Raw genomic sequence first — 21221 nt, 5'->3', positions numbered from 1 at the left:
TCTACAGTCTGATTCCATTCTCTTGTTCATCCCTGAATGTAATTGTCCCATCACTGGAAGTAAGGCCATCACTTTCCAAAACCCTAAGCATGGGAGTTCATTTCCTAAGGCTTGCATCCTTTCCATCTCTCTATTTTCTTTCCAAATACATTTTACTATCTTTCTCTTTGCCCACTCTTTTGACCATAGAGATATAGTGCATGGAAACAAACCCTTTGGCCCAACACATCCACACCTACCAAGATACCCATTTATGCAAGTTTCAATTGCCTGCATTTGACCCACATCGCTCTAAACCTTTCCTATGCATGTACCTGTCCAATTTTATTTTAAATGCAGCTATTAAATCTGCTTTATATGTTATTTGACATCAACCTTTACTTGATAAAGGTCCTTTGGATCATGTTGTAATATTACAGGTGATATATAAATGGAAGTTGATTTTGATGTTTCAGTTTCAACTTATTGTCATTGCCTTGGCTCCACTCAACTCTCACTCAAATAAAGGTCACTGGTTAACCGCACAACCCACCTCCATACTCCCTCGGCCAAATTAGATTCACCTGTGTTTTTTTGTTGTTTTTCATTGTTTTTCGTCTCCCCCAGTTTAAGCAGATCCATGCACATTCAACCTCCTTGTGTATCCCTCTTAATACTACACTTATTTATTATAAACTCCTTGAAGTTTTCCTCTAATTGACAAACATACAGTCACGGATGCAAACATATCCCGTCATTGCCACATATGAAAGCTGCCAATGCTCCACGTAACATGGTGTTAAATTACTTTATGTTGAGCATAGAGTTACATTATGGTGTTAATCTTATCCAAATATATTTCATCAGTTTCAACATTATTCTTAGTTCTTATATAAAATGTTGTGTGAATTTAAAGCTAATAAGGATTTGAATTCCTTCTCTAGATCAACTAGAAATCACCCCTGGGAGCATTCGGTCTGAGTGTAAGAACCTGCAAGAATCTGCCAGTTCAAAACAAAACACTTTAGGGAGTGGGAACAGCCTTCAGGAAGGAGAAAGTAGCCATCTGGTTCCTGTTGCTATTGTGTCTTTGAAGCAGAACTTGCAGGACCATGCTGATGTGTGTGTGCCCTGTCTCAGGAGTATCGTCTGTAACAGGGAGAGCATCTATGTCCTTGTGGAGGGCACGGATCCACCTTGTCACAAGCCTGCCAGGAAGTATCGGAGCTTTCGAAGGCGTGGAAACCGCGAGCAAGGACGTACCCTTCATTATTCCCACTCCAGCAATGAAGCTGAAGATGAGTACACGAGCTCCGAGATGTCTGAGCTGGAGACCAGTAACTTTATCCCAACATGGATTAGAAATGAACTGAATGATGCAGTCCCGATGGAAGCACGGGGAGATGAGAGGGGCAATGAAACTGGCACCATCGCCACCTCAGCCAGCACAACAGCAGCACACTGGAGCCCCACGGGCAAAACCAACACAGAGGGGACCATCGCACCAGCTAAAAAGGAGGTAGTCGTAGCTTTGAAAAAACCAAGTGGTAACGGAAGTTTAGCAAAACACAGCAACGTCTCCACGTCAGGAAGTTCAGACGGACATCCAATCTTCATCAAACCACAGATTGCCAGAGATAAAGATGAACATGGTGAGACGGGCCTGATTAAAACCATTAATACAGCCTGAATTTCTAACCACAGCCCTAGAATGATGTACCAACTCAGAAATGCCTTCATTGATCAGCATTATCAAATATTTGCACCCTGGTGTATATGACAGTAATCTGAATGTGTAGTGATGCATCACGGGATGGGAGGCAGTTTTCCTTCAGACACGATTATGGAAACATTATGCAAAGATTTTTTGCATCTCCCACTTCTTTCAGAATCAAAGTCACAATGAAAAATGTTGGTGCAATGTCCAACAGTAGAAATTGAGACCAAGCGCAGGCTCGACGATCGATTCGCTGCACACCTCCGCTCAGTCCGCCTAAACTTACCTGATCTCCCGGTTGCTAACCACTTTAACTCCCCCTCCCATTCCCACACTGACCTTTCTGTCCTGGGCCTCCTCCACTGTCAGAGTGAGGCTCGGCGCAAATTGGAGGAACAGAACCTCATATTTATCTTGGGCAGTTTACACCCCAGCTTTGTGAATATTGACTTCCCTAACTTCAAGTAACCCTTCCCTCTCTCTCCATCCCTCCCCCTTCCCAGTTCTCTCTGACTGTTCCACTGATTGCATTTTATCTCTGTTTGCTTTGTTGTCACCTTCTTCTAGCTAACAATGATCTATTCTACATTTACCTTGAACTTCATCCCCTTTGATATCTCGTTTTCACTCTTTAACCTTCCTTATCTTTGTGTCTCCCTCTCCCCTGGCTATCAGCCTGAAGAAGGGTCTCGACCCAATATGTCAGCCATTTTTTCTATCCAGAGATGCTGCCTGGCCCGCTGAGTTACTCCAGAATTTTGTGTCTATGGTAGAAATCTTCTCTCCTTTCTCTCACCTATCCCTGAAGTGAAGGACGTGACTAAATTTGTAAAAGGGCATTTGTTGATTGAGATTATTCCTGCACTAAATGTTGTACCCTTTATCCTTTAGCTGTACACCGTGGGCAGCTTGGTTGTAACCATGTATAGTATTTTCTTTGATTGGATAGCACACCAACTAAAGTTTTTCACTGTACCTCAGTGCACGTGATAATAATGAATTCAACTAAACTAAAGAATGCTAGTAAGTGGACCCTCAATTTCAAGTAACTTCAATAAACCTTTGCTTTCCCTCTCTCTCTCAATCCCTCCCCATCCTAGTTCTCCGATCCATCTGACTGTCCTCCTGGTGACATTTTAGAAACATAGAAACATAGAAATTAGGTGCAGGAATAGGCCATTCGGCCCTTCGAGCCTGCACCGCCATTCAATATGATCATGGCTGATCATCTAACTCAGTATCCCGTACCTGCCTTCTCTCCATACCCTCTGATCCCCTTAGCTACAAGGGCCACATCTAACTCCCTCTTAAATATAGCCAATTAACTGGCCTCGACTACCCTCTGCGGCAGAGAGTTCCAGAGATTCACCACTCTCTCTGTGTGAAAAAAGTTCTTCTCATCTCGGTTTTAAAGGATTTCCCCCTTATCCTTAAGCTGTGACCCCTTGTCCTGGACTTCCCCAACATCGGGAGCAATCTTCCTGCATCTAGCCTGTCCAACCCCTTAATACAATTTTACATATTATGCCTCTTTGTCAGCTTCCCCTACTTAACAATCTATTCTACATTTTCCTTGAACTTCCACCCCTTTGATCTATAATGTTCACACCTTACCCTTCCATATCTCTTGCTTCCCTCTTGCCTGACTCTCAATTTGAAGAAGGGTTTCGACCCGAAATGTCACCCATTCCTTCTACCCAGAGATGCTGCCTGTCCCACTGAGATACTCCAGCATTTTGTGTCTATCCTCAGGTTGATGACTTCACTTACACACACTCCACACACTGAAATAGTTCAGCGTGTTTAATCTAGTTTAAAATGATGCCATTCCTCTTGATGACAAATAATGTAAATGAATTGTTTCAGAGCAAAAATATGTTTGCGGTTTAATCTTCAAAGTGCTGGAAGAGGCAAAAGTTGGTAGAATTTTTTTTTACATTCTATTAACGAGAGTTTCGGTAACTAACATCCAACGGAATTAGTATTATCAATGAGGATGTGTGAACAGAATCCACTTCACTCGCTTAAAACACAGAACTAGTTAAACCAAGGCCACTGACTTTGAGCATGTGATGTAGGCTGAGGCCACTGAAGGTTTGAGGTGTTATTGTGTAATATGTTCCAGCACTCTGGATGAGAAATAATTGCTCTTCCTTTGAACACAACATAGAGAGAGGCCGGTTTCTATTACATATTATTCATTATTGCTGTAACCTGCTGTTGTTAAATGAGTCGAATCTTCAAGTTGGTGCAAAACATATGGAAGAACTTGTTAAAACATGTTTGTGTTTCAATTATTTGCTCTCAGTACAAGATTTTTCTGTGTCCGCAAGCCAGAGGGGACATTACCAAACTGAGGTGGATGTGGGCTCAATCTCAACTCAGGTATGTAGTTGGAATCCAGATGATCTCCAAGTGGCAAGATCTTGGACACATATATGACCATTCAATCCATGAATATTATGCTGGCTAAAATTGAGCCTTTTGGGTTTTCGGCACGGTGGCGCAGCAGTAGTGTTGCTGCCTTACCACACCATAGACCCGGGTTCAATCCTGACTACGGATGCTGTCTATAGAGAGTTTGTACGTTCTCCCTGTGACCTCAAGGGTTTTCTCCGGGAGAATGTAATTGTAAATTGTCCCTAGTATGTAGGATAGTGTTCGGGGATCACTGCTCAGCGCGCACTTGGTGGGCCTGCGCTATATCTTTAAACCAGCTCTTTAAATGATCGTACAGTCATTTTTCAAAGGTGGGAGGTTTACTTTTACCACCGTTCTAGGCAGGGGGTTTCACATCCCCACTGCCCACTGAATGTAACACGTCTTCCTCAATTGCCCTCTCTCATCCTTCCGTCCGTTGTCTCCCAGTTATCCCCGCCAAAGGAAATGGGTCATTCCTATTCAACTTCTCCAGAATTGCCCCTCAGTTAAACATCCTCGATTTCCCTTGAAACAAATTAAACAGTGACTGTGCAATCTCGCATAAATGTAGATATCCATACCTACCCCCATTGTGGTTTAAAGCCATTGACCCTTCCCCTTCTTTACTATAGGCTATGAAGGTTGGGTTGAGATATTTTAGGAATGAACCTCTGTTTCTTATTCCACAGATTCTGCCTGAGTGTTTCCAGCAATTTTTTCCATCCACATTTTTAATTGAAATAGTTTGGACTGCAGCAGGCAGTGGCTGTTGCAATAGAGAATTCACAGTTTTTTGTGCAACTTCTGCAATTGTGAACCAAAGGACAGTAGACAGGGTTGAAAGGACATCATTGTTTTTTGTGTAACTTCTGCAATTGTGAACCAAAGGACAGTAGACAGGGTTGAAAGGACATCATTGTTGCCATTTCTATTCCTGTACGTTTATGGATAAAGTCTCTTCATCCAAGTATTAATCATAAGCTGATCGGTTGTACTGATGTACAGTATAATTTGACTGGATAGCGTGGAGAATCTGGGTGGTGAATCTGTTGTGGAGGCCAAGTCAATGGATATTTTTAAGGTGGAGATTGATAGCTTCTTGATTAGTATGGGTGTCAGAGGTTATGGGGAGAAGGCAGGAGAATGGGGTTGAGAGGGAAAGATAGGCCAGCCATGATTGAATAACGAATAACGAAGACTTGTTAGGTCGCATGGAGTAATTTTGTATCTATAACTTATGAAGTTATTAGAACAAGTATTTAATCGTACCTCTGTACACATGACAATAAAGAAATGAAAGGCTAGATTATCATAAGCATTGTAGTCAGAAATGTTTCAGTCTGCTTGCTTCACTAAACAGCACAAGAGCCTCGGGTGCCTGGGTACGATCAAAAACCCTTGATGTTTCCTGAACACATCTTTTTCTTTCCAATCTCTCACAGGAGGTGTTGTATTTGCTCAAACTCTTCTTCCTTGTGTCCTGCAGTTAAATATTTACAGCTATCAGTTAACTGAGTTTAAAAAAATATTGGACATCAGCTGTTCAAGTATATTTTTGTATTGGCCAACCTTTCAATGTTGTCTTACTTGGGGATGAAGCATTAATTTACAAAGTGCATGATATGAAACGCTATTGTGTTTGTTGCAGTTGTGATACTGTAACAGTGACTTGGTTGGACTTCACCGGCAAAATATGTCGTCTTCTTTTCTGTGCATAGATCTGCTCCAATCCAGGTACAACTTGTGGTAGAAATATCTCCAATTCTCCATGGAAACCAGGAATGCTGAACACTCCGGGTACTGGAAACCAAAAATCACTTAACAGACTCCGAGTTGGCAGAGGACGTGGAAAGAGTAGAGTAAGATGGTGAAGGAGATTGTTGTTCGATGATACAGCAAGTTAGTGGAGAAAGGTTAAAGATAGGACATGCATATTTGGGCAAGGTTTCCTTCACTATTAGGCCCACAGGAAGACTTTATTAAACATAGCATCATATTTTTAAAATAATTTTCACACGATTGAATTTGAATTATATTTAGTGGTCAGACTCAATGGGTATTGAGAGCTTTGAATCAGAATGCAATAGATAATAAAGAAACAAAGAACTGCAGATGCTGGAATCTTGAGTGAAATACTGGAGTGCTGAAAGTGCTGGAGTAACTCAGAGACACAGACAGCATCAGTGGAGGAAATGGATAGGCAACGTTTCAGGCTTCAACATTCAATCATGGCTGATCAACCTCTGATACCCGTATTAATCAAGAATCTATCAATCTCTGCCTTAAATATATCCACTCACATTCTGGAAAAGAGCGGTGGGTTGGGGCAAAGCCTGGCACGTAATAGGTGGATACATGTGAGGAACGGTGATTGGTGGATGGATGGAGGTAGACAAACCTTCATCTGCCTCTCTTTGCCTGATATCTTTCCCCATTCTATCAGTCTGAAGAAGGGTTCCAACCCAAAAGGCCATCTTCCATTTACCTCCACAGGTGCTGCCTGACCCGCTAAGATCCCCCAGCAGTTTGCTTGCATCATTTAATTACCAGCTATCATATGAATGGAATGTTTCTTCACTGGTGTTCTGCATAAACTTTAGAAAACTTGAGTTAAATCTCAGTATCCATAATTTCTCTGACGTTCGTCTTCTATGCCTAGGTGTCTGGTTGAATTCTGAGGCTTCAGTTCTGAAGAGCTCCAAATATTCCCACCACCCATCTCACACCACATCGCCTCTCCCAAAGAATAAGGTCTGGCAGCTTCCTGTAAATATCAGTGTGGTTTAATTAGTTTAAAAATAGTTCCTTTCTAAACGTACTCTGCATAATCACAATTTAATTGCATGAAATCTGCATATACCATGTCTTAATAGAATATTAATTCAGCAGAGTGTATTTTAATCTTTTTTTATTAAAGAATCGTTGTTTTTTAAAAGTCGCTGATGGTTTGGTGAATTGGGAGTAAATTACTTGCGGACAAAGGAACATCCGGAATATGGGATGCGTTTATAAATAAGATGATGAGCAGAGATCAGAGCCTGCGTCTTCCTGTTGAAATGAAGGGCAAGACTGATGGGAATAAGATGGCCTGGCTAATGAGAACAATTGAGGCTCTGGTCGGGAGAAAGTAGGAGGAATGGGGTCAGGTACAGGCAGGTGGGATCAAGTGTATCCCTGGAAGAGCTTTGGGAACTGAGGAGAATGATTATGCCTGAAATCAAAAAGGCAAAAAGGGAATAGGAGGTAGCTCTGGCCGATAACATCAAGGAAAATCCAAAGAGGTTTTGCATACATTCGGGAAAAGAGTGTAACTATACACTAAAGAGTGTAAATATAGACTCATAGGCTCTTGATCAATTGGGTAAAGTGGCTGAGGAATGGCTACTGGTATTTATTGCGAAGTCAAACTGGGCAGGACTTTCACAGTGAAAGAATAGGGCCCTTCAGAAACCAAAGCGGTCCTCTCCATATGGAGCTGCAAGAGATGGGCAAGGTCCTCAATTAGTATTTCTCCTCGGTTTTTAGAGAAGGACATAAAGGTTGGGGAACTTGGGACACAAGCCAATCATGACGTATGAGACCAGAGTCCAACCCATGCCTAGGTTAGGATGACCTATAGTGGATGGCATCAGTTCACTGGTTGTGTTTTGATAGTAATCTATTGGCTATATTGGAACATAGGAGGATCCGTGGTGACCTTTTAGAGGTTTATAAAATAGGATAGAGAGAATCTGTCTATTCTATCTAGAGATCAAAATCTTTTTCTCAGAGCAGGCTAGAACTCATTGACACGCGTTAAAGGTGAGAGGGGAGAAATTTAAAGGCGATCGGAGGGATAAGCTTTCACACAGAAGGTTGTGTAAACCGGAACAAGTTGCCAGTAAAGGTGGAAGGGGCAGACATAATTACAATGTTTAAAAGGCAACTACTGTTATTGAATCAAACGGCACGGAAACTGACCCATCAGCCCAATTCATCTATGCCAACTAGTACCAGTTAAGTGTATTTGGCCCATATTCCTTTAAACATTTCATATCCATGTACCTGTCCCAGGTGTCTTTGAAATATTGTTATTAAATCTGCCTCAACTGCCTCTTCTGACAGCTCATTCCATATACCCACCACCATCAGTGTGAAAAGGCTTCCCCCTCTGTATAAAATTAGGTTTTAACATATCAGCTTCAACAATAGCTTCGAGACTTCAACAAAGGGTGGATGAGCAATAAAACCCTGCTTCTGTTCACCAGGGTACCAACTTCACTGGAGAGGTGAAGAGAAAACAGACAGCTGATGAGATAATTCAGTCTCAAGAGAAAAACTGCACCAGTCTGTACCTCCTGGAGGAGCAGCAGCGATTGACACTGGTAAGATAGCTTGTTTCTGTTGAAGGGTTTGACCCCATTAAAGTTGGAGACAAGTGCGGATCCTCAGGTGATGCAGTGAAACTGGACTGGAACTACCATTGAAATGTAATGCAGTGCCCTTCAGATAGCTGAACTGCTTCAAGCTGTAACTAACCTATGTTTCCACACACACATCTCCACAGTTGTCTTTAAGTTAGGTTTCAATAATATTGACCAAAACTGATTCGTGGTATGTTCCAAATTTATCATTATTGATGGACAAACGGCAATGGTCCCAGCACCGATCTCTGAGGCACACCACTAGTCACAGGCCTGCAGTCCAAAAAACAGCCCTCCACCCTTACCCTTTGCATCCTTCTATGAAACCAATTCTCTATTCCATCAGCTACCTCTCCCTGGATCCCATGCGACCTAACCTTCCAAAGCAGCCTACCAGGCAGAACCTTATCAAATGCCTTGCAGAAGTCCACATAGACAATGTCTGCAGCTTTGTCCTCGTCAATCTTTGCGGTTACTTCTTCAAAATACTCAATCAGATTGATAAAACACAATCTCTCATGTACAAAATTATTCAGACTACCACTTCTCCACCACTGTCTATCCAAATCTTTAGAATTCTCACCAGAAACCTGTCTACCACCGATGTTAGGCTCACTGGTCTATGGATCCCAAGTTTTAATTTACAGCCCTTTTCAAAGGAGTTTTACTGAGAACAACAACAGTTGTAGTCTCTGGGGTTTCAATCACAAGGACCAAATGATTTATTTTTGATGATTGTGTTTCAATGTAATGACCCTACAAACCTTGGATTCTCTGGTAACCAAGGACTTTTGCTGCACTGGAAGTGAGGCCTGGATTATATGCCCAAGTGCAGGACTGTGGTTTGAATCATTATTCTTCAGTGGCATGTAAATGTTTATCAATTAGTTCAAACTGGTGCCTTGAGATGGAAGGTTGCTGCTCCAGATTGGCTGACGTTCAGGCTGCAATAATGATGTCCCCTGAAACAGATACAGATGATTTGGAAAATACAAATTATCCTTCTGCTCTCAAAGCAATGAAGCACACACGTGAGCGGCAGGCGTGAAACATTTATGTACCCACAGGAGAAGGAAGTAGATTTATAAAATATAAAATATCCCTTTGCTGCAGGAAACTGTAGGAAGCAATGAATTTACCTTTTACGCTCCACTGTGGATCACCCATAGAACATCGATTGCACAACTCAAAGCCCAAAGGTTGCAAAAAAAATTAAGTATAAATATTTTAGATAGCATGCATCTCTTTGGGCTAGTGGTTATTCTTTCTTGCTTCAAGCTATCCCTTGTGCCAAATCTTCTCATTTACTCCAACGTTTTTTGCATTCTGTCCAGGAAATGGTTTAGAACCTGTCAGTGTCCTATCTTCCTTGCACTTCCAATTTTAATTAAAAATTATAAAATGCTTCTGGTCCAATATCAACAGTCTTGGTAGTTGCTAAATGAAGGCACTGCAGCATAAAGTTTATAAATGTGTTGTGACATATATAAAGGTAGACAAAAATGCTGGAGGATCTCAGCGGGTGAGACAGCATCTATGGAGAGAAGGAATAGGTGACGTTTCGGGTCGAGACCCTTCTTCAGACAAAATAGCGAAAACAAAATTAATTAAGATATCTACTGCCTACTGTTTTAATTAAAAAAATAGTAAAGCATTTAACCCCTTCTGTGAATCGTGGACAGAAGATTTGGCCCAGAAAACCCAACTGTGATTCACATGCTATTGCAAACACCAATTAACAACTTAATAAGAATTGTTCATTTGAAGCTTTTCCAGTATCTACAATCTTTACAATTAAGGAGCATTAAAACAATGAAAAAAGCTTGGCACTCTTCAAAATACTTCTGATGCAATATTGAATGCCAAGGCTGTATTCCACACAGGTGACTAAGGTGTCAAAGTGCATTTAATGGTCCAAAAACAAGTTTTAAAAAAAAATTAGTTGTAGAACTGAGGTGTCTTGTGTCTAGTGCTCGGATAATATATTTGCCAGCACCATCTTGAAATAAACACTTATTTGTTGTCATTGAAGGTTGAGAAGGTTGTGGATGGGGTTTAATAGAAGGTTACATAAAATTGGAGAATTCAATGTTCATACCGTTGGGTTGTAAGCTACCCCAGTTTTTATGATGGTGTTCTCTCACCTTGAGTGGAGAGTTTCTTCACTGGAGTAGAGTGGAGAGTTTCCTCACTGGAGAGATGGGTCTTTCTTTCCATACCAACAGCATGGTCAATCTTGCCAATTGTCCAAACAATGTCCCAGAAAACATTAGAACATTCTCAGAAAGTTGATTGAGGAAGAAAATGCCTTTTGGGGTTCACAATGTTCATATGTTCACACTGACACAGCTCCTGTCCTAATGTAGATAAACACAAAATGCTGGAGTAACTTAGCGGGACAGGCAGCATCTCTGGATAGAATGAATGGGTGGCATTTCAGGTTTACCCATAGATGCTGCCTGGCCCACTGAGTTACTCGAGCATTTTAAGTCTATCTTCAGTATAAACCAGCATCTGCAGTGCCAACTATGATACTAATCCCATCTGCCTGTTTATGGTCCTTATTCCTCTATTCCGTGCCTGTTCTTATGTCTAAATGCCTCTTTAACATTGCTATTGCAATGGCTTCTACCATCCCCCCCTGGCAACACATTCCAGGCACCTCAGAAACCTCCTTTAAACTTTCCTCTTCTCAGCTTAAACCCATGCCTTCTAGTATATGATGTTTCCACTCTAAGAAAAAGACTCTATGCCTCTCAATTTTATAAACTTCTATCAGCCTCCAACTCTACGGAGAAAACAATCCAAATGTGTTCAATCTGTGTGTGCAGCTAATACTCTCCACTAAACAACAGAGAACTGTGGCAGAATTGTAGTGATTGCCCTTATCAATGGCATCGTGTAACTGGACACTCAACTGGAAGTGATTTACTTTCCCTGTAATGTGAAACACCTGGGTACCCTGCCCCCGAGTCTCCCCATCGTGTCGTGGGGGACGTCATCAGTGCAACATCTGGGAAATTTCAGGCACAACCCCTTGCTCCGGTTACTGTCAGTCTGAATGTCCCATGGTGTCACCCCCTCTGAAAGTACCTTTTGATCCGACGTGGGGACAGAAGTCAGACACGACGCAAGTCCTTGCTGGAAATGGTGTGTGCATCCGATCATATCGCCGGGCTCCGTCTGCACTTAAATTAGGAACATACAACATTCTTAGTGCTCTGAACCATCCTCCTAACTCTTTATAGGCACTTGGGGGAAGATTCCTTCCCTGTGCCGCGTGTAGCAAATTCATAAGCCCCTCGTTTACACATGCAGAAGAGATCCTACGTTTCCCATCTCCCAGAAAAGATGTTAAGAAATGATAGTTTATGGAGATGGGCTTGCGCTGGCTGCAATTATACTGAGATATGCCTCCCAGCCACCCATTCACTCTAAATCAAAATCTTACACCGGTCCGGTCACAGCTAAATTACACGTTTTACAGTGCGGTGAGGTTGAAATCATACAACTGCATCATGAGGCCCCAGCGGCTGGCTAATGAGATCTTAACAGGCAACAAGAAAGCCCGAAGAAAATTGGAGATTAAAATTTTCTCACCAAATTAGCATCACATAAATATTTACGGGCAGATCTAAGTGTGTATTAATGATTAGTGAAAACATTTCAAATTAATTATGGCAAGCAGTTGAGAGTTTAAAATAAATTATTTTAGGAGTGGAAAAGACAAAAAACCTTCTGCACAAATGAGATCATTAGTGGGAGAAGATGTCAGATTCACAGGGGGCCACAGTGGGCTTTGATTCAGAACTTGATGTCAGGGTCACTGCACCCTGGGTAGGGGTCACTGGGCACGGCTATCATTACTGATTGGCTGTATTCTGATGACACTCCTGAGCTATGCTGAAGAAAGACCAAAAAGGAGTTAAAGTGACCCAGGGAGGCAGGGAACTATTCAGCGGCAGCTCCCTTTTACAGCTGCCCAGGCTTCCGTTAGAGAAAGGAGCTCAGGGAGAAAAAGGAGACAGGAGTTAGAATGAAAATAGGCCTCAAACAAAGGCTTGACTAATATGCCAACAATGAAAGGGAGTTTTTCAATCTCCTTTTTTTATTCTTTTGTGGAAAATACTATGAGACAAAGCAGCAATCCAAGCCGTTACCACTGGGAGTGAGAGAGTGCCATCGCTTATGACATTCTCTCATTTCCTCAGATCCTAATCGTGACGGTGTCCATTTAACACAGATTTTTCAAGCTTGCCGTGTGCTTGTTTAGCTCTCTCTTGGTTTGTAATGATAAAGGTGTTAGCTGGCACCAGGCCTGGCTGCATTTTATCACATTGTGTGTGTGTGTGTGTGATCCCACTGCCAGTGTCACACTTCAAACCACAAGGGGCACATCTGCAGCACCAGACTGTGCATGTGTTGTACTGTTCTACATAAAGCAGGGCAGAATCGCCCAGATTCAATTCTTGAATTGTTAGATGTCATTTTCACCAGGATTTTGGCATGACAATTACGCTTGCTTTGACTGGACAAAACACGGCAGTTAGACATTTGGAGTCGTACAACAGGGAAATTAGCCTCTCAGCCCAATGGGTCTCTCCTGATCATTCATTATCGATCCCATTTACCAGCATTTGGTGTGTAACCATTTGTTGTGGGCTCCATAACTAGTGAATGCTGGGGATGGCTGAAGCCCCATGGAGCACATAGTTAACGAAGGTCACGGTTTAGGGCAGTCACGGTAGCGCAGCGGTAGAGTTGCTGCCTTACAGTGAATGCAGTGCCCGCCGGAGACCCGGGTTCGATCCTAACTACGGGTGCTGTCTGTACGGAGTTTGTACATTCTCCCCATGACCCGCGTGGGGTTTCTCCGAGATCTTCGATTTCCCCCTACACTCCAAAGACGTACAGCTTTGTAGGTTAATTTTCTTGGTAAATGTAAAAATTGTCCCTAGTGGGTGTAGGATAGTATTAATGTGCGGGGATCGCTAGTCGGCATGGACCCAGGGGGCTGAAGTGACTTTAGACCTTAGAGGCACAGCGCGAAAACAGGCCCTTCGGCGATCAGCGATCACCCCATACACTAACATTATCCCACACACTAGCAGCAATTTATAATTTTCACCAAAGCCAATTAACCTACAAATCTGCACGTCTTTTGACTGTGGGAGGAAACCGGTGTACCAGGAGAAAACTCACGCAGTCACAAACTCCGTACAGGGCAGCACCCATAGTCATCAGGCCATAAGTGTCAGGAGCAGAATTAAGCCATTTGGTCCATCAAGTCTACTCCGCCATTCAATCGTGGCTGATCTATCTCTCTCTCCTAACCCCATTCTCCTGCCTTCACCCTATAACCGCTGATGCCCATCGTCAGGATTGAACCCAGGTCCCTGGTGCTGTAAGGCAGCAGCTCTGCCACCAGCCACTGTGCTGACTTGGTTATGTAGAATGATCATTATTGCTAACTCTCATGTGGAGTACAGTTGGAAGGACGCTGCATACAAACAGCTCTGCAGCTGTATCAGTATTACTGGATCATTGGTTCCTTCTGTATATTAGCTCCAGCTGAGGATCCAGTTTTACTGAATATGTGTTTGCGAGATTTGGATCCTGCACTAGCTGTGCAGCATGGGGTGAGAGTCTGCTGCTCAAACATCTGCACTGTTCCATAGGAGCGGGAAGCCAGACTTCAGATGGAAATAAATAAACTGCACAAGGAGCTGAGCGAACAGAAGCAGCTCCTGAAGGAGAACCACGACGTCATGCGGCAGTTACAGGAGCAGCTTCTGAAGGTCAGAAATCTTCCCTGGATCATGTACTCTCCCCCATCCCATTCCCATCCTCCCCCCCCAGCCCCCACCAGCCCCCACCACCACAGCCCAACCCAAGCCCAGCATCATGTCACCCCCGCTACCTCCCCCCCCTCCCGCCTACCCCCCCCCCTCCCCACCCCACAACCCCACCTCCCCCCCCCCCACCATCCCTCCTCCCCACCCCAACCCTCCCCACCCCCAACCCTCACATCAACTAACCCACCACTATCTCCCCACTCCCGCCTCCCCCACCACAACACCGCTCATTTACCAACGCCACCCCTACCCCCAACTCCAGCATCACGATAGCCTATCCACCACCCAGTTAGCCCGCCCCTACCTCCCCCAACCCAAACCCTCATCCCTCCCCTACCTCCCCAAACCCCCGCATCACTGCCCCTGCACCCCCCAACCCTCCCCGCATGTCCTATGATCGGTGTGGCCTGGCGACAATGGTGTGGATCCAGTGTAGCACCACTACTGTGAATATGTTTCAGCGATTTGATGAAGGGACCGTGTGTAAGATACACAAATTTGCTACTGATTCAAAGCTAGGTGGCAGAGTGGGATGTGTGAAGACATGAGGAACTGCAGATGCTGATCTACCAAAAAAGACATTGATTGGAGATGAAGGGGTTAGTGCTGCTGATACTGAAGCACATCTGCTAACATCATTCTTCAGTACCTCCGGCCAATGGCCCCAAAGCCTACTTTATTTTAGCGCAAAATCTTCTGCTGACACATCTGCAACTGATTTGAATGAAATGCTTTCAGGAAGCATCTTTCAGACAAGAGACCCTAAATTGTTGAATAATTATTGTTTAATCAGAAAGAATTCTCTCCCTTTTTTACATTCTTCAGCCTTTTTTTAAAATAATTAAATGGCATTTATTTCTGGTCCCTACAAGTGCCCTGTGCAGTATAGCTGCATAGAGCTGTGTAGAACTGGTATAACCAAGAGCATATCTGCATACACAGAACACAAAAGAGTCACCACAAGGCACCAACAATGTTATAAAAGTACCCCTTAAATATTCTTGGTCCCTTCTTTGCCCCCCCCCCCCCCACTAATAAAAGAGTAGACAATATTCTTGTATCTTTAACCAGCTGCCTATATATCTTGTTTAAGAAGGAACTGCAGATGCTGGAAAATCGAAGGTACACAAAAATGCTGGAGAAACTCAGCAGGTGCAGCAGCATCTATGGAGCGAAGGAAATAGGCAACGTTTCGAGCCGAAACGTTGCCTATTTCCTTCGCTCCATAGATGCTGCTGCACCCGCTGAGTTTCTCCAGCATTTTTGTGTACTTACTGCACACACTTGCCACACTGTTTATGATCTCAATGGTAGTTGGGTCGGATGGAGACTGGTGTGGTTTGGGGAGGGATCTATTCTTGACCATGCTGCCGGTCAGATCCACATTTGTTGATATGGATGAATGGGTGCACAGAGGTGAGTGCAATCACTGAACAACACACACACTACTGTCTAGTGCTGGCCAATAAAGGCACATGTCATCTCCACCAACACCCTCCCTGTGCTTGGTTTTTAAACATAAACCTCTTGTGTGTCACCAACTACCCTTTGCCAATCCACTCTGCGAATTTCCAAAAGGGACTCTGGTAGGTTTATCACACGCGCCTGTTTTTTTGCAAATATTGGCGAATTTCCAAAAAGAACTCAGGGAAATTTATCAGATGTGCCTCTGTTCCTTTGTAAATAGTGGTGAATTTCCAAAAAAAAGGACTATAGAAAGTTTATCAGGTGTGTCTGTTCTTTTGCAAATATTGGTGTTATTATCTATATTACCTATTTCTGGGTGAGTTACTAGCCTTGTCCTTGTTACACCCTCTGGTACCCACCACCGTTGAAGTAAGACAGCTCGTGTAGATATATATGGTGCGGGTATGGGATATGTCTGAAATGCAAGGGGAGCTGTTTGATGTTAGGGCTGTTGGCTCCAAGTATGGTCACAATGTGCTCTCTGGCTGCATGCATGGCTTTGCATTAATCATTGTAGCAGCATGTGCCACTGTGTGAAAAGGCATAGAGTGAGTGCGCTAATGACCCGGCAGACTTCAGCTGTAATGGAAAATAAGCAGTATCTGCTGATTTATACCTGCGATGTTATTCTGATGTATGGATCGGTTCTGGCACTGTTTAGCTGCATACGGAATTCATGGGTGGATGACCTGTTTTGGCCCTTGCACTGATTGGATAAAATCACCCCACCCATCCCAACCTTCAGCCATCCAGCTTCCAAGATGATGAATCCTGCAGTTGGTTTTGTTTAACTCACTGTTCCTTTTTTTCTCTCCCTCCCTCCCCTCTCCCTCCCCCTCTCTCTCTCGCTCTCTCTCTGTCCCCAAGGTGCAGTCCCAACAGTTCCAGAGCAACATCCAAGCAGAACGAGGACATGCGATCAAAAGCACAGCCAAACCAGAGAGTAAAGTCTGCACTGTAATGTAAAGTGGATTTTAATATATATTTATCAACAAGCACATCTCGTCTGGCAGCTTTTATTCCAAGGACTAATATTGCCGTTTGCACACTGTATGGTCCAGCACTAAACAGAGTGGGTCAGAGTCGCGAGTTGTGTGGTTCTGCAGCTTAAAGCACCGAAACTCCTGGCTTCGCTGCCATGGTAACGCTGTACTCAAGAGAGACTATGCAAATGAATAAGATGAAAGGCGCCCGATTTGACTTTTAGCCCCATTCTCTCTTCTGCCCTCCCCCCTTGATTCTCTTTGAAGTTCTCATAGTCCACCCTGGAGACAGCTGCCCACCTATCAGGGCAGTCATTCCCTCTGATAAAGCACCTGAACCAATTCAGCAAGGGTTAAAGTTCAAGTGAAACTCAAGATGGCTCAGGTCAAGCTGCTGTGTGTGGAGTTTGGGCCCTTCTATAGTTTCTTGCTGTGGTTTGTTGCTCCACCCGTCTCTGATACCTGACACTCTCTGAAAGAATGCTATTTAAGTTTGGGATGGTATTTCTCAAAAGCCTTTCTGCAGTTCACATACAGCATGAAACTACTTCAGTTAGTTCCAAACTTCAGATCCCAAACAATATTAAGCATTGGTTTTAGACATCAAAATCTGTGCAGCATTGGACAGTACAAGACTACTTTTCTTGAATGGAAGTTGAAAATAAAATAACCACAAAACCTAAGAAAGAGCAGGGAAAACAGAATCCAGTAACTTTATAATTCAAAGTTTATAATTGCATCAGTTTAACTAACGTAATTAATTACGATTAAAACACACAAAAGTACTTGTGCTAACTCTATATCAGGCCACAAACTAGTGCTAATTATTTCCTGTGGAATAATAATGATGAGAGAGTGTTTAATGAATTTCGTATTTGGTTTATTATTGTTACGCGTACCGAGATACAATGACAAACTTTGTTTGCCTGCGATCCAGTTAAATCGTAATCTTCAGGAACACAAGCAAGTGCAACAGATTGTGCAGAGAGAAACATAGTGCGGGATGTAATGTGCCATATAAGTGACACTCCAATCAAACTGTGGGCAGATAAAACCCACAAGTGTCTTATAAATGACAGAGACATGATGATAGTGAGGGATTCTGCAACAAGATCAGTTAACAGAACTAGAAGTAAAGTGAAAATTAAAGTGAATACTAACAAATAAGGTGATGTGGGGAAAGATTTAATAGGAACCTGAGGGGTAACTTTTTCACACGAAGGGTAGTGGGTGTACGGAACGAGCTGCCGGAGGAGGTAGTTGAGGCAGGTACTATCGCAGGCAGTGCAATTCTTGATTAGTACGGGTGTCAGACGTTAAAGGGGAGAAGGCAGGAGAATGGGGTTAGGAGGGAGAGATAGATCAGACATAAAATGTTGGAGTAACTCAGCAGGACAGGCAGCATCCCTGGAGAGAAGGAATCTCTGGAGAGAAGACTACTCTGCTGAAGAAGGGTCTCGACCCGAAACGTCACCCATTCCTTCTCTCCAGACATGCTGCCTGTCCCGCTGAGTTACTCCAGCATTTCGTGTCTACCTTCGATTTAAACCAGCATCCACAGTTCTTTCGTACACACGATCGATCAGCCAAGATTGATTGGCGGAGTCGACGATGGGCCGAATGGCCTAATTCTGCTCCTAATGCCAGTACCTTATAACCTTATGTTTAAGAAACATTTGGACAGATACATGGAGAGGACATGTTTAGAGGGGTATGGGGCCAAATGCAGGCAGGTGGCACTAGTGTAGATGGGTCATGTTGGTTGCTGTGGGCAAGTTGGGCGGAAGGGCCTGTTTCAACACTGTTTGACTCGATGATTCCATCTACAAAGTGTTACAAGGAATTGCAGATGCTGATTTACAAAGAAGGACACCAAGTGCTGGAGTAACTCAATGGGTCAGGCAGCATCTCTGGAGAACATAGACAGATAATGTGTCAGCTTGGGCCCCATCTTCAGATTTATTTTGGTGAAGTAAGTAAGATATGATGCATTCGCAACCACCTGGAATAATAAACCGAATTAATGATCAAGCAGTCAAAACTCCAACCCCACTTCCTACCAACGTTCTTCATGGTGTCCATGAGCACATAGATTGATGGGTTATATGGAATGAGCTGCCAGAGGAGATAGCTGAGGCAGATACTATAACATTTAAAAGACACTTGGATATGTGCTGTACATGGATCGGAAAGATTTAGAGGGATATGGAAAAAGTTGTACTACCTTAGATGGGGAACCTTGGTCTGTATGGACAAGTTGAGCTGAAGAACCTGTTTCTGTGCTGTTTGGCTATTACACACGAACAACCACAATCCCATTTTACAAAAGTCACAAACAACAATTAAGAATTGTTTGACTAACACTATTTTATTTTTTCATAATTATATTTTCACACACTAAACAATTTGAACTACAAAAACAGGATCTGTCATTGTACAAAGTCAACAATCATATGATCAGTGGGAATATGAACATTCACACAAGAGGAGAGGAAAGTGCTTTGAAGAACTTGGGCGGTGAGGGACCACAATACTTTGGTCGCACACCAACACGGGTTTTTATGTTGCTGCTTAAACATTATGTTCACAAAACCCCGTGGATGGATGTTGACAGCAGGAGGCAATATATTTAAAAGCTACATAATGTATGCCCTTTTATTACAGTCTGGATCACTGTTTACAGTCCAGTGTCATAAGTCAGCAGCCTAGCTCCTTACAATGGTTACATGGTTTTCTCTTTGTTTCTATAATATATTTATATATAATATAAAACAAATGGAACAATACACCAGCATCATTTTGTGGGAACAGCTACACCTTAAATTTCTGGAACGGTAATAGCACTCGGTTGAGCACATGGGGATATCTTGGGTATTAAGTCCACTATCAGCTTTGATAATGACATGTACTCCTCCCATTACTGAATCAACCACGTTACATAAACGAGCTTCCTTTGACGGGATCAGAGGTTTACGGTTATACCACCCACACCCTCCCCATCACTTCAGTTCCAGGGTCTGTAACACTCTCCCTCCTATTAATCAAAAGCCGGACATTTGGGAATGCTTTGAAAAATCAACAACTCAAATGCTGGCGAAGCTGGGAATTGATCAGGGGTCGATCCTGCCAGGCAGAAGCTCGGCTCAGGATCATTGTAAGGAAAGGGTCTCGGAGGGATTAACAGAGGGAGCAATATCACACATCGCATTGCTATTTTCTCCCTGTGATGGGATTTCATTTACAAGCACTACCTACATAGCTTTGGACAATCGATAAACAAAATGCTGCAAATCCGAAATAAAGACAGCAAATGCTGGAAATACTCAGCAGGTTCGGGATGCGTCTACTGAAGGAAAAACAGAATTGGAGGTCAATGACTTTTGATCAGAACATCAAGAAGCACAAAATGTCACTCTGTTTCATGCGCACTCCACCACCTGTTGAGTATCTCCAGTTTGTATTTGAACCTTCAAGATTGACAAGCATTTTAAATTGACTTAAAACATTGGGGGCAATTTTAACCCAACCAGCAAGAATGAGTTACCGACTCTACATCCTGGCATGTATTGTAGCACAATCCAATCTTGCCTCGTTCCTTTGGGGTGGTGAAGATAAAAAAACTCCCCCCTCAACCCCCTGTCTATTACTGTTTATTGTCTGCATGCAACATTACACACACTTGAACAAAATAATCAGACTCCAGGTGCAAGTTCAACATGAACACAGCCTGTGAGCCTTCATGTAGAAACAAGAAACTGCAGATGCTGGTTAATACACCAAAGGACACAAAGTGTTGGAGTAACTCAGCAGGTCAGGCAGCATCTACAAAGAAAATGTCTGAGGACTAATCTTGATCCAAAACATCACCTATCCATGTTCTCCAGAGATGCTGCCCGACCGACCTACTGAGTTACTCCAGCATTTAGTGTCCTTCCATTGCCTTTGTGACAGGAATTATAAAAATTAGTAGCCCCCCCCCCCCCCCCCCCCCCCCCCCCCCGTCATGACTGACCATGGGTGATGCATCTTGGTCGGATGCATGCCTGGGTGATGTCATATGGAGGACAATTATAGAAATACATGTCACAAAAGGCCATTCATCCCAATGTGTCCACACTGGTGTAAGCAAACAAAGAAATAACTAATAGACTCAGGGAATTAGATCCCAGTTTTTCCATGGAAAATGCAATCGTGTCACATGCAACAAAGACCCTTATCATTGAGATTATTTGTAACAGTATTATCCACACAGTTATCTTCAATATAGGTATATCAGACCCTAACAATATGTAGACATTTGTGTTTTAAAAATAATATATTAACTAATAAATCTAAATCTAAATATGCTCAGAAACCCCAGCAAACGCAGTATAATACTGAAAATAAGTCACCACAA

At 43.1% G+C, this 21221-nt stretch overlaps 2 protein-coding genes across 2 annotated transcripts in view; both read left to right on the top strand.

Annotated features, from left to right (window-relative positions):
• The window catches only part of LOC129712609 (uncharacterized), a 38798-nt gene extending 32556 nt beyond the window's left edge, over positions 1–6242 (top strand). The window contains exons 17-19 of the mRNA XM_055661160.1: positions 924–1631; positions 4005–4081; positions 5836–6242. Coding sequence (XP_055517135.1) covers positions 924–1631; positions 4005–4081; positions 5836–5988 — 938 coding nt within the window. The 3' untranslated portion in view covers positions 5989–6242. The remainder of the gene's footprint in view (positions 1–923; positions 1632–4004; positions 4082–5835) is intronic.
• On the top strand, positions 6005–20432 carry LOC129712497 (uncharacterized). Its single transcript, XM_055660961.1, has 5 exons — positions 6005–6030; positions 6568–6868; positions 8365–8481; positions 14199–14318; positions 16710–20432. The coding sequence occupies exons 1-5, from the start codon at positions 6005–6007 to the stop codon at positions 16806–16808; spliced, it is 663 nt and encodes a 220-aa protein (XP_055516936.1). The 3' UTR covers positions 16809–20432.
• Positions 20433–21221: the final 789 nt, after the last annotated feature.

This window comes from Leucoraja erinacea, chromosome 33 (assembly GCF_028641065.1).
Source record: "Leucoraja erinacea ecotype New England chromosome 33, Leri_hhj_1, whole genome shotgun sequence".
Classification (NCBI taxonomy): domain Eukaryota; kingdom Metazoa; phylum Chordata; class Chondrichthyes; order Rajiformes; family Rajidae; genus Leucoraja; species Leucoraja erinaceus.
This window is presented reverse-complemented; position numbering and strand designations above follow the sequence as displayed.

Coding starts and splice junctions, on each gene's coding strand:
- LOC129712497 (XM_055660961.1), top strand. CDS start 6,005: ATGATACAGCAAGTTAGTGGAGAAAG. Junction 6,031..6,567: donor CAGCAAGTTAGTGGAGAAAG/GTTAAAGATAGG, acceptor ATCAGTCTGAAG/AAGGGTTCCAACCCAAAAGG. Junction 6,869..8,364: donor CGCCTCTCCCAAAGAATAAG/GTCTGGCAGCTT, acceptor TCTGTTCACCAG/GGTACCAACTTCACTGGAGA.